Genomic DNA, 13,119 nt, shown 5'->3' with positions numbered 1-13,119 from the left:
CCCATGGGACGGTGGGACGGCCTCTGGCGGCCCCACACACCACACGGGGTACCCGCCCAGTCTCCCAAAGTCTCAGGCCGGGCGGCGGGCGATCTGCAGGGGTTTCTCCACACAGAGCCCGGCATTGCCCAGGCTGCACTGCACCTAGAACAGGAAGACTTCGGGCGGCTTAGAGCTTGTTAATACATTTTTTAAAGAGTGGGGGAACCTGGAGATTCCCAGGCAGTAAAGGAAAGCAAAACTTTTGTCAATGACTTCTGAAAGTGAAGCACTTGCCTCATCCAAGGCCTGTTTGGGGTGAGGGGCGGGAGAGGAGGTGAGAGGTGTTATTTCAAAAGATCGGGCTTTATTAATACGTTAGGAAAAAGCTCCCTTGGTAGTATGTGTTCTCGCAACACCGACTAGAATCCTATAAAACATTCATGCTCCAAAAGCTGTAACAGAGAGCAGCACTCCCCCCCCCCCACCTTCGCCCCCTGCACACCCGAAGTGAGGCCTCAGCGTTAGGTTTCTGCCCTGAATGCTCCACTAGGGCCCAAACGCTGCTTCTGTAAATAGTGTAGTCTAGCCTACCTAGCTCACCAACTCCCAGGTTCCAGGTCCACGTCCCTAAGTGCCACAGGAGGGCCTTTCTGTTCGCTCAACTGAGCTTGAGAGCCCTCCAGGGAACCCCTGTCACAGGGTCTGGAGTGAAGGGTAAACCCTAGCCTGCTGTGCTCCGGACCAAAGGGGGAGCAAAGCTAGGTTTGGCAGCGCTGAGGCCCTAACTCTGTCTCCCAGAGCTGAGGAGAGGCCAATGGTCTTCTGAGAGGCTTCTGAGCAGCCCTCTCCTTCCTAGACCCCCACAGTCGGCTCTCCATGCCTCTCTTCACAGCCTCTCCAGCCAGGCACGTTCCCACCTGCAGTCACTGAAGCTGGTGGCTACGGAGACTAGGCCTCCACTTGGGGCCGAGCCGAGCCTACCCCAGCTGCCTGCTTAGCTCCATGCGGAGCACCAGCCACCCGAGAGGTGACATGAGCTGCTGGGGGCAACCAAGGTGCCCTGCCCTCTCCCTGCCCACCCCAGCCCATGCAGAGCCTGATCCCCTGCATTTACAAAACCAAGGCAGCGTCTTGGGTTTAGGAAATAAATCTAGACAACTTTGTAATGGACCTTAAAAGTTTCCACCTCACCTCCCCATTCTAATAATAATTGCAGTGAAAATTAATTGGAGGGTTCTCTTGCACTTATGACATCTGTCAAGTAACCAGACACATGGGTTTTGCTAAATTCTTTTATTTTTGTTTAAATTTTCACTTCAATTTTAATTCTTGAAGAACAGCCTCGACAACATATATCGCACTCATTATAAGAAGCAAAGGGTTATATCAAAAATTATTAGTATAGAATCACAGGAAATCTGGTTTGGAACCAGAAAAAAATACAAAACAGATATAGATACATAGACACAGGACAATTTTTTTATAATTATTTGGAAAATGTTATTTTCCCCTAATTCTTGTTTCCTTTTTTTATGTGCATACGATGTTTAAATTTTACAAAAAAATGAAAATAAAGACTAGTATTTTACAAAATGAATAACAATGTTTGGGGTGTGTATGTGTGTTTGTGTGTGCGTGTGTGTGTGTGTGTTTCTACATAGAATTCAGTCCACTTCCATGTGTGTTGTTTTTCTGTACAGAATATATCCACATCCGTCCACAATAAATCCTGGAAGGTCCATTAGTCTCCTTCTGTTTTATTAAAATTCTCATGGTCCTCTCTTCAAATGTTTTTTTCCTTTTCTCACCAGACACAAGGTCCTTTTTCTTTCCTTTCCAACTTGTTCACAGATCTGATCCTAAAGAGAGTCTCTTTTTCTCCTGGTTTGCAGCTCGGGTTGCATTCCTGCAGGGTGGGCTGCTCCTGTTGGCCCAGCCCACCTCCCCCCTGCCTGGCTGCACCCTGCAACAGCCACCTGATGTCCCCGAAGCTTTGGAGTCCATGGCCCCCGCCGGTCCTCTGAGTCTCTAGGGGGGTGGGGGCAGGTGGGAAGCGCCCAAGGTCTAGGAGCACTGGATGGACATGTAAGGCCAGTTGAAGCTGCTCCCAGACAGTAACATATCCCGGATGAGAGTTTCGATGGGGGTTTTACCTACCAAACGGACGAAGAAGAGCTGCTCGATGACCGAGGAGGACACGGTACGCAGGGAGGGCAGTCGCAGTAGGAGTTTGCCGAAGCGGCTGGGCTGGTTAGGGTACTGGCTCCTCACATACTCCTCCAGTGCACACTGCGACTTCTCTTGCAGGCTCTCGATATGGGCGGCATCCGACAGGCCACAGGCATCTGCCCGAGCAGCCACAAGAAGGAGACACAAGGGGAGAGGATACACAGGTTAGTGAACAGCAAAGGCACAAACAAGCCATTCATTTTTTTTTAAGTTGGTAAAAGAGGGAAAAAGAAAGAGAAGGGAAAAGAAAAAAAAATCTTCCTCTCCATACCTCCCCAATCCTTCCTCACCATTCCCCCCACTCAGACCCCAGTACAAATAAAAATAAATCAAACCCCCACCAAGCCTAGGGGAGCTGGAGACAGAAGCACACACATGCAGAGGCAGCAACCCCTCTAGTCTCTTTGTTTTTCCTCTTTCACCTTTGGATTAAATAATGTACGATGCTGGAGCCATGTTTGCTGTGCGTAGCAACCTGTCCTCCGCCTGCAGGGGTGCATCTTTCCGCTGTGCTCATTAAAGTGAGGACTTTTGCCCCTTTTGCCCCTGATTTCAGGGTGTTCAGAAGCCCTGAAGAAATATGTAGCCTGGAGGTAGTTCTTACAGGCTTCTTGGAGTCCTCCCTCTCAAACCCAAATGACCCCAACCAAAATCTTCAAGGAGAACCTAGATTGTATAGTGAACAAACGCATGGGAGGGGGAAGGAGTCATGGGCTGGCATTGCATGGAATCAGATCAAGCCCATGCTTTAGCACTATAGGATTTGAGATCCACTATCTATGCAACAAGAACTCTGCAGCAAATCCTTGGTGAGGGTGTATACTTCTATCTGTGCTTTAGATCAAGTAATTGAAAATTGGTCACATCTCTGTAAGCTGTATAATAATCAGGAGGAATATGGCTCAGTTACTCCAGGCTGCAGGAAGGAGACATCTTCAGCGATCAGACACAAAGCTGGGCTAGAGGCAGCTGCTGTTGCTGTTTCCAAACTGGGAGCTGGGGAGTTTAGGGGGGATTTGGGGAGATGGGCTTCCTGTTGCAGGACCAAGGGGAAAAAGGCACTTGCACACAATGACAGCATCTTAAAACCTGTGTGTTTATCTCATATCAACCAAGGCTCCTCACGTTCTCCTAAAAATATTTCAAGACAGCAGTTTATACTATATCAACTAACTAACTAAAGGCGAAGAAATGGAAGAGAAGGGGGAATTAGAGGAATGAAGTGAAAGCTTCCTCTCTGAGTTCAAACACCCATGCTATTTCTTGTATTAATAATAAATATTTTAAAAACAGGAAGATCACAGAGGAGCCCTTAGCCAGTCAGGAGGTTGACTAGAGATCAAAGGCAGAGTTTGCTAATATATAGATCTGGGAAGAAACTCATGCATGGCAATGCCCCCAAAAGGACGTTATATAATTGTGAATGGGTAAATGTGACCCTAAGAAGTCACACCAAATGATTCAAAGTGAAACCCGTGTCTGCTGAGTTCCTCAGCTTTATGTCTTTATATTTCAAGAATTGGGATGTACAAAGCATTCTAACACCTTCATCTACAAGGCAATGGCCTTGAGCAAAAATACAAATAAAACCAGTGCTAATTCAAGAACTTCTAAGGCAGGTCCCCTCTGACCCCAGATCCAGAATGGGTTCCTCTCAGATGTCTAATTACTCCAGCCAGCCACTTGGGTGCATCCACACTGGCCTGACTGGGGAAGCCAGTGAGATTTTTATGGCTAGAAGGGCGAGGGCAGAAGCACTTTGGGGCTTCACTGCTTAGAGAGGGGACCCTGAGGTCTGCCCTTGGTCCTGATTGCTAACCTGGCCCTGCTGAAAGGCCACTATGCAGACTCATATTTACATATATCTTGCTTTACATGCATTATCTGCCCATTATGCCACAGGATCCCTTTCAGCCTTAGACAATGCAGGATGAAAAAGACCCACTGATACCCCAGCAGATTTTTTTTTCTTTTAATCACCCATATGGCATTCCCTCAGGTCTGTAAAATATTTATCTGATATTTACAATTAGGGCCCCCAGAGTGCAAGGACACTACTCTTCTCCCAGCTATGTCACTCCAAAAGAGAGAAGCCCAGGAAAGGCTTACTTGGGCCCTGTGCTGGCTGCGTGGATTTCTTTCCTCCTCTGAAGGCAGAATGCCTGTAGCTGGGCCTGGCTGCCAGGTGCCAGCCGGCCAGCTCTGTGGCCTCTCTCCAGCAGGAGTCCTACTTCAGGCCTGGATTCCCACTCTAGATATTCATTCCCTCTCTGGATATTCCTGCAACAGGATCCCCCCCAACTATGGATAGATAGTGTGAGCTCTCAGATCGATTGGGTGGTTGTGGTAGCAAAGCTAGGTGAGCAGGGGGTGTAACGCAGTACATACTGAGACCCCAGGAGATATACCCAAGATAAGACAAGGGGGTAGAAACGTACAAAATCAATGTCTCACTTTTTATATGGTAGTGTCAATATTTCTCCTAAAGTATATGGGAAAGAAATTATGTAAATAAATAACCATAACTGCTCAGGCCCTCCCGGCTTAGCCTTTGTAGTGCAGAGAATGTATTTCATGTTGTGCATTCAGAAGAGTTTAGTGTTCAGGAAATATAGATGTAATCAGCTGCCATAACTAGAAATCAAAGTTATTATTGTGGTGAAAATGGATTTATTGTATTTATGTTAACTAGATGGCTCCTTTCAGAGGAGGTCCCATTTATTTGAGGGAACATTTAGGTGTATGAATTAATGAATTTTTTAAAAAAGTAAGTTCAGGTCATGACCTAGTCCTTGGATGCTGTCCAGAATATTAAGGATTAAGCATACCATCCGGAGGCCAAATGTGAAAACCACCACAGGGAACCCCCGTGCCAGCTTCAAATACTTAGCCGGAGCAAACCTCGTTGGACAATATGTCTAAAACTGTCTTTTCCATCATTCAAAGTTTGCTTAAAAGTTGGATGACTTTGAGAAGGCTTCCCATGAATTCCCTTCTGGCTAGCAATCAAAACAAGTTTAGTCAAAAGTGGAAATGTGTTGTATGGAGGAGGGGGGTGAATTACTACTGACAGCTCCATTTCCATTTTCAGATATTCTGCTTGCAATTTCCAACAAAATAATGTTATTGTTCGCTTCTCAGCCTCCTTTGCACCTTGAAGACTTTGTTCAAGTAACTTCTTCGGGAAAACTTTTTAAAAAGGAACACTTTTCACGGGGATGTTTTAGGATGGCAAGTTGAAAGAAAAGCATGAATAATTCCACAATCCTCCCTGCAGCCAGCACGGTCCTTGCCTCTCTCTGGGAAAGGGCAGGAGATCAGAAAAGTCAAGGGAGTTCAAAGAACCTTAGTAGGGGACAAGGGAAAGGGAGGAAAGATCTTTCCTGAGAAGACCTCTGTCCAGCTCCAAGTCACATTTCTGCTTCAAGACACCTCACTGGATGAGATTTTTAAAACCCCAGCTTCCCCGACACTGGCTTGCTTCCTGATTAATTTGGCTAAAGAGCTGGGTAGTAGAGAGCCAGCCAGGCCCCAGGCCTGCCAGAGCTAAAGCAGCCCGGTTGCTGCTTCCCAGGCTCTTTGTCACTTTTGAAAAACACGTTTCCATCAAGAAGACTTATTAAGATAAAATGCATTCAAACACTGAGGAGGCTATTCAATAAATCTTCCATTTGTTTTAAGGTTTGCACTTTATCCTCTTGCAAAGAATAACTCCCTCTCCCACTAGCAGACCTGCATTTGCACTGAAAGTAAAAGGGGGGCAGTCCAAGTCCATGGCTCTGGCCACCCTGCATACAAATGAGATGCTCTTGTCTAAATAAATTATCTGCTGTTCAGATCGATATTAATACTACATTTGCTACATTACAATATTGTGCAAATTTAAGAGTCATTTTAATACAATGTAAATACGATTCTTCACGCATGAAAGCCAGGAAATATTGATAGATTATACCATTGCTTACTGTTCAACAAGGCCTTGGGAAAGGGGTTTTGCCATCTCTGCTCAGGAATGGTTTTAATTTGGCCTTTGGAGGTCCTGGCTCTAGGATAGATTTATTAGGATGGTTTATTTGTTCTCTGAATGGAGAAATTAAAAACAATAGTGCCAATAATGGGGGTAAAGCTGCAGCTAACCCTACTCGCAGTGGGCAAGGCCGGAGACCCAATCTGAGCAGCTCTGTTCCCCACCAGCCTCCTTTCTGGCTTTGTTTATATTTCCCCCCATTACCTGCTGTCCCGGGTGTTTATATGTTTCCCTCTTGCAGGTTACAATAATAAAAAGCGGGCAGTGTTCTCAGAGGCTCAGACTAGAGCCTTCAAAGGCAACGTTAATGCACTTTCCTGGAAGTTAATTTGAACCATCTATCATAAGAGAAATTGTTAACATGCATGTTACCACCACCTACATTTAATTTGATATTTTTAAGGCACTCTGTTAAATTTCCAATGTTCATGTGTTTTGCATGGCTATGACATTTATCTCTGGGGCGGGAATCCTCCCATACTTGCGGGATCTACAGTGTTCCTTTTGTTTTTTATCTTTCTTGTTTAGATTGAAACCGTTTTTTACGACCCTCAATAACCTCAGCAACTGCAAACATGAATGGTTTCCGATAAGGGAAAATCAGGCAGCAATAAAGCGGGATTATTTATGATTTATTTGCGCGTATTCTTCTCTTTCCACCTCTGTGTGTGTCTCTCTGTGTCGGGAAACTCATCCAGGGAGCTTGCCACACAGAGGAGAAAGCCACATTCCCACGTTCTCTTCCTTCCCTCTCCTCCCCCAGAAACACTAAGCGCTGGCGCACACACACGCACACGCTCATCGCACACACATACACACCGCACACTCGCGCAGCCAGACAGATCCAACACCCCCCACGCACACACGAGACGCGCACCCGCCGCCGCCGCCGCCGCCGCCGCCGCCGCCGCAGCCCCTCGTGGGGGTCCAGGCCCCCAGGCCGGGCCGCCCGCCGCCCGCATCCCAGCCGCCTCGGCTCCCGCACCGCCGCGTTCCCAAGATGGCAGCGGCGCCGCGGGCCGCGTCCGGGCGCGGGGGCCGCAAGTCCCGGCCGGGCCCAAGGTCGGGCGAGGGCCGGCCAGGCCCGCGCGGCGACGCGGCGTAGGAGGCCGGGCCCCGCGGAGCGCGGCCTACTGTCGCTCCCGGCGCGGCCTGCCCGCCCAGCGGCCACAGCCTCACCTGACGTGAACAGCACGATGGCTTTGAGGCAGCTGTACTCGGCTGAGTCGACGTGCAGCGCCTTGAGCTTCTCCACCTGCTCCTGGAAGATGCGGATGTGGTCCATGAAGGCCACGACGCGGTCGGCGGACATGGGCGAGGCGTGCAGGCCGGCGGCGGCCAGCAGCGGCGCCACGTGCAGCGGCATGGAGCACTGGGCCGCGTTGAGCACGAACAGCTCGCTCCAGGTGAGGCGCAGCAGGGACACTTGGTCGGTGATCTGCAGATCCGGGAAGAAGGGGATGTTTCGGGCCCACTCGACGGCGCTGAAGAGCAGGCGCGCGGCCAGCTCGCAGATGTTCTCGATGCCCATGATGTTGTTGGGCTGCATGCATTGGCTGCCGTAGCGCGACGTGGGGTAGGGTTCCGCGCGCAGCAGCAGCGAGATGTAGCCGGACAGGTAGCAGTGGCCGTTGAGGGGGTCCCCGTTGGTGAGTGCGTACTGGCCTGGATTGGGTTGGGTTGGAGGCATTCTTCCTCGCTGAACCGCTGACAAAAAGAAAGAGAGAAAAGAGGCAATGTGCATCCAGGGGGCTTGCGAACATCGGCGTGCCGCAGCGCACCCGACACAATGCGGAGGCTCTTTCTGCAGCCATAGGCGCCCGGTGCATCTTCTCTCGCGCTCGCTCTCACTCACAGCCCACACCCGGAGGAAATCTGGGGTGAGGGCCTCCAGCTCCGCGGCTCAATTTGCCCAGCCATCGCCTGCGCCCCTGGCCACCCCAACCCTGCCAGAACTAGGCCTGACCTCAGGGCCCCCAGCCCGGCATGGTCAAGAAAGCGCACCCAACCCCTTCACCACCAAGGTGTAACACTCAGGTTAATGAAATACCACTCACCCCTCCAGAATGAAACAAATCAAAGTAAAGCAAAAACAAACAAAAAAGAACAGGCGAACACCAGAGAAAGGTTGTGGTTCTAGGCAAATGCCTAGCCGCCTCTTCATTTGCAAGCAAGCAGTGTTTTGCTCAAAATGTTTCCATATTCTCCCCAAATGCTATAGAATTATCCTTAAAATAGATACAAGTTACATAACCACTTACAACTTTTGAATAGAAAACAAGTATCCTGCACCCCTCCCCTGTCCCCTCCTCCCCTTCGCCCCACACAAAGTTCACTCTTAAAAGCAACAGAAAATTGAAAATTTTCAAGAAAAAAGTTGAACTTACAGTAGCCAAACATTATTGAAAAAAGTGGGAAATAGAATTAATGTCTGTCCTGTGAGGTGCCACTGCAACCTGCAGCCAGCTTTTGCCCAGTGAATGCACGAGCTTGCAACTGCAAAAACACTGGATTCATTAACCATCTGAATGCAAAACGTAAGCATGCTTTGAGTTCTTAAAGCTGACCAAAGTTTTTTTTTTTTTTTTTTTTTTAATGTGTATGTTTTACTTCAACAGTGCCAGCGCTTTAAATTGCCATGTAAACAAAGACAACTTTAGGAAAAGTTAGGGCTACTGAACTCTCCCCCCAACAAATTAATATAGATATGTCCATGTACACATAGCTGTCTTATTTCAAGTTGTGCACTATTTTCTTAAGTTTGCTTTGATTCTAATTTTAATGCAAGCCCCAATGCAATTTAAGCTCTTGAAACATAACAGCTAGAATACTTTTTTCTAATTATAGTTTTGAACTTGGCAGTTATTTTTCAATTAAATGAGAGCACAATTCAGTTTTTTTTTTTTCAGATGCCTACAAAATCTCCCTGGAGCTGGAAATGAAGTCGTCATATTTGCCTGCTCCTTGAGATCTGAAGGAATTCAATTTCTTTTCTTGTGGCATATAAAATATAATTTTAAAGTCAATTACAAGAAGGAGTAATCTGCATTCTGCAAAATTGACTGGTTCGCTAATTTGACTATAAGACATCTTTAATGATTGTCAGGAGATAAACTTTAACTGTAAACGGCTAAGTATATTTATAAGAAAAGTGCTGCATCTCCTGCCACATGAACATGAAGCATATCTAAATACAACATCAAAAGTTGTGTTAAAAGAAACCAAACCCATACAACACAGGGATTAAATGAAGGGGAAGCTCATGCCAGCTGCAGTCTATGCATTATAGCCAAATCAGAAGGATCGGTAAATGCCGTTGTAAATTGTAATTTGTATGCAGTATTTAAGCAGAGGGTGGAGTTTGATGAAGAAATAAAACGAGTATCATGCTTTAAAAAAAATGACACAACTATGAAAGGACGGTTCAGTCACAAACTTTCCTTTCAAAGTAGAGGGGTGAAAACAAGGCCACAGCTCTGGAGGAGGCGGCCCCAGCTCGGTGAAGAGGAGAGGGAACCAGTGAACAGGCCAGAAGCCCCCCTTCCCCCCTAATTAGACCTACAAGTGCAATAAATCTCACTCCTCTTTTTCCAAGCTAAGCTTCCAAAAGGATGATGCAGCAGTGAATCTATGGTTCTGGGTACTCCAGTCCCCAGCCCTCCCCAATTTTAAATAAAGGGTATGAAGAGGTGGAGGGGAAAGTGGAATGAAAAACACAGAAAAGAGTTTTCTGGGGGGAAATAAGCACCCCCTCCCCAAGTTCATGCCAGCACAGCCCCCAAGCACCCTCACGCACACGCGGGAAAGGGACACACACCGAGCACATCCAAGACAGAGGAAGGAAGGGGATTTTCAGCCACAGCTCACGATCCCAGGGACACAATCCTGAGCAGGCAGCGGGAGGGGTGGAGGAGCCGGGGAGAGGAGCGCAGGCCGGGAGGGGGAGGCAGCGGCAGCGAGCTTGGTGGGGGGGGGGGGGTGACGCCGGGGGTGGAAGGCAGCGGGGACAGGGGAAGCTGGGACGGGGCAGGGACCGCAGGAGCTCCAGTCCCATACAGCAGCCACCCCCGCGAGAGAAAGAAAGAGGGCCGGGGAGGCGGGCGAAGCTCAGGGAAAGAAGCAGAGAAGAAATATTCACCTTCCCGCCTCATGCCCACTTTGAGGCACTTCTTGAGGCGGCAGTATTGGCACTGGTTGCGGTGGTGCTGGTCGATGGGACAGTTCCTGTTGGCACGGCATGTGTAAGTTAAGTTCCTGCGGACGCTCCTCTTGAAGAAACTTTTGCAGCCCTCGCAGGTGAATTGGCCGTAGTGCTTGCCGCTCGACTTGTCCCCGCACACCACGCACTCGATGTGCTGCTGGCTCTGGCCCGAGCCGGGCGGGCCCTGGCCCTTGTCCCCTGCCGTGCCGGGGGTGGCGGGCGCTCCGGGCTGGCCCGGGGTCTGCGGCGTGTGCGGCGCGCCCGAGCCCGCCTGCTGCTGCTGCTCGCCACCGCCGCCGCCGCCGCCGCGGGCCGCTTGCGCTGCGGGGTTGGGGCCGCCGGGGTTGCCCCCGGCCACGTCGTCCTGCGGATCTCGCCAGCTGCTAACTACCATTGCCATATCTTTGGGCCCGGGGAGCGCTGGGGGGAGCCGAGCTGCTCGCCGAGGGCCGCGGGGCGCGCGGGCGCGCTGGGAGGGGAAGGGGAAGGGGAAGGGGGGAGGGGGAGGGGGCGGGGGGCCCGCCGGGCGCCCCGGGGTCGCGGGAGCCGAGCCCGAGCCGGGCACCGGCCGCTGCCTCCGCCGCCGCCGCCGCTGCCGCCGCTACTGCCTCGGCCGCCCCGCTGCTGCTGCGCGCCCGCCCGCCCTGCTGGCGTTTTGTTGTGGTTCCTGCTGTTTTCTTTCTCTCTTTTTGCAGCCCCCCCAGGCTCTCAGGCTCCCCCCCCCAACACCCCTGCTCCCCTCGCCCGCTCCCCCCGCGCTCCGATCCTGGGGGGGCCACGCTCTCCTTTCCCCCCCCTCCCCACCCCCCCCCACGGAGCAAGCTCCCTTCTCTCGCTTTTTTCTTCTTCCCCAAGTTGCAAAATCAGAAATGGCACAGGCGGCAGCCGGGAGCGGCGCGGGGCGCAGCGCCGGGGGCGGCGGGCATGGGCCACGGCGCGCGCACACACTCGCCCTCCGCCTCGCCCGCACCCCCGCGCACACACACACTCTCACACACACTCGCTCACCCGCGCCGGGCGCCCGCCCGCCCGCCGGCCGCTCGGGCTACACGCTGCGCGCCGGCTGAGGCGACATAGAGGAAGCCGGCGAGGGCGGCGGCGGCGGCGGCGGCGGCGGAGGAGGAGGAGGCGGAGGAGGAGGAGGAGGAGGAGGTCGCGGCTGCAGGCGCCGCTGGAGTCGCCGCCTCAGCTGCAGCGGCGAGCGCCGCTGGAGGAGCCGGGGCCCGGGCCGGAGTCCGAGCTGGAGTCGGGGCCGCAGCCGGAGCGCGAGCCCGGGTCGGGGCCGCCCGCGCCGCCGCGGCTGTCCCGGCGGGAGCCCTCGCTGGGCTCGGGATTGAGGGGAGCGCGGTGAGCCGAGCAGGGCGCGGGGCGAGGCTGCAGGCGGCGATCAGGGCGCGTTGGTGTCGGGGGGCCAGGTCCAGGGCTGGACGCAGCCAGCCATTCAGGAAGGCAGCGCTGGAGAGAGGGAGGCAGCCGGCGAGGAGGATCACACACTTTGCTCTTTTTGTTGTGCCGGTGGCGCCGGGTTCTCGCTGCCTTCTTCTTTCGGGAGGTGACGGAGAGGGAGAAAAATACGAGATAATTCACGCCGGCGACGAATTCACAGCAAAATCGAAAAAATAAAAATCAGAAGAAAAAGAATTTCAATTAAAAAAAAAGCGAGAGACATCCAAAGTAGGTCGAATAAATAATCCTCTTCTTTTCCTCTTTCTTGCTCCTTCTTCTGCTTCTTCTGCTATAACACACAGAGCTAGTTAAAAAAACCCTGGAGATCGCCCAAAAATGTTCTTTTTTTAGTATTTTAAATAAGTGCTCTTCAGCCGGGAACCAACACCCTCCCTCCAAAAAAAAATCATATATGTATAAAATAACGATAAGAAGAATACGAAGGGGGTGCCTCCTCCTCCTTTTTTTTTTTTTTTTAAAGTTTAGCCCTCTCTCTTCTGCAGGAATGGAGTAAAAGACAAGGAGGAGGGAGAAAAAGAGAAAGAAGAAGAATACAAGGGAAACAACTAATAGAATATGTAAGAAAAGAAAAGGGAGAGAGGAGAGGGAAGAAAAGAGAGAAAGAGATTGAGAGAGATTGAGAGAGAGGCGGAGGAGGAGGAGAAGAGAGAGAGAAGAGAGAGAGGAGAGAGAGAGAGAGAGAGAGAGAGGAGAGAGAGAGAGAGAGACCCCAAAATTGAATGCGTTTAAACGGGAGGACTCGCAGAGCAATGTTTCCGAAAGGGGGATCTGCGCGAATGTCTGTATATAGTGAACTTTGACACTACTATTGAAACTGACACGTTTCTATGGAGATCGCTGCCTTATATGGAGCTCGTGTCAAGGAGCCAAGAGAAGGGCTGCTGGCAACTGATAATCAAAGGCGACTGACTGGTCAGAGCCCTGAATCGGGGGGGAGAGAAAATGGGAGTCTAAGGTTAGCCAAGCCTCCCGCACGCCATTGGTTGGAGAGCCCCTCCCCCCCTCCTCTTTTTCTTTCTTTCTTTTTTTTTTTTTCCCCCTCCCTCTTAGCTACCTACTGACGGGGATGGTGAGGGGAGGAGGAGGGAAAGTGGGGGGGGGGGATGTGCTTCTGACAAGCGCAATTTACATTGAGATCGCCCTGCGCTGCTATTTACTCTGAGACCTGATTAGTATGGGTCGTCTATGGTCACACACACACACACACACACAC

At 51.1% G+C, this 13,119-nt stretch overlaps 1 protein-coding gene across 3 annotated transcripts; it reads right to left on the bottom strand.

Annotated features, from left to right (window-relative positions):
• Window positions 1-1,260: 1,260 nt before the first annotated feature.
• NR2F1 (nuclear receptor subfamily 2 group F member 1) lies at window positions 1,261-10,942 on the bottom strand. Of its 3 annotated transcripts, none has more exons than XM_019836924.3 (3): window positions 10,377-10,942; window positions 7,418-7,942; window positions 1,261-2,327 (listed from the first exon to the last, which is right to left on the bottom strand). In XM_019836924.3, the coding sequence occupies exons 1-3, from the start codon at window positions 10,837-10,839 to the stop codon at window positions 2,047-2,049; spliced, it is 1,269 nt and encodes a 422-aa protein (XP_019692483.2). In that variant the 5' UTR covers window positions 10,840-10,942; the 3' UTR covers window positions 1,261-2,046. The 3 variants fall into 3 exon arrangements, with proteins under 3 accessions (XP_019692483.2, XP_023114173.1, XP_019692481.2); XM_023258405.2 differs by having other exon boundaries at window positions 7,418-7,945; window positions 10,377-10,939; XM_019836922.3 differs by lacking the exon at window positions 10,377-10,942 and adding an exon at window positions 8,626-8,758 and having other exon boundaries at window positions 7,418-7,945.
• Between the last annotated feature and the right edge of the window lie 2,177 nt (window positions 10,943-13,119).

Source organism: Felis catus, chromosome A1 (assembly GCF_018350175.1).
Source record: "Felis catus isolate Fca126 chromosome A1, F.catus_Fca126_mat1.0, whole genome shotgun sequence".
In the NCBI taxonomy this organism is placed as follows: Eukaryota; Metazoa; Chordata; class Mammalia; order Carnivora; family Felidae; genus Felis; species Felis catus.
Note: the sequence above shows the minus strand (reverse complement) of the source record. Positions and strands in the feature narration are given on the sequence as shown.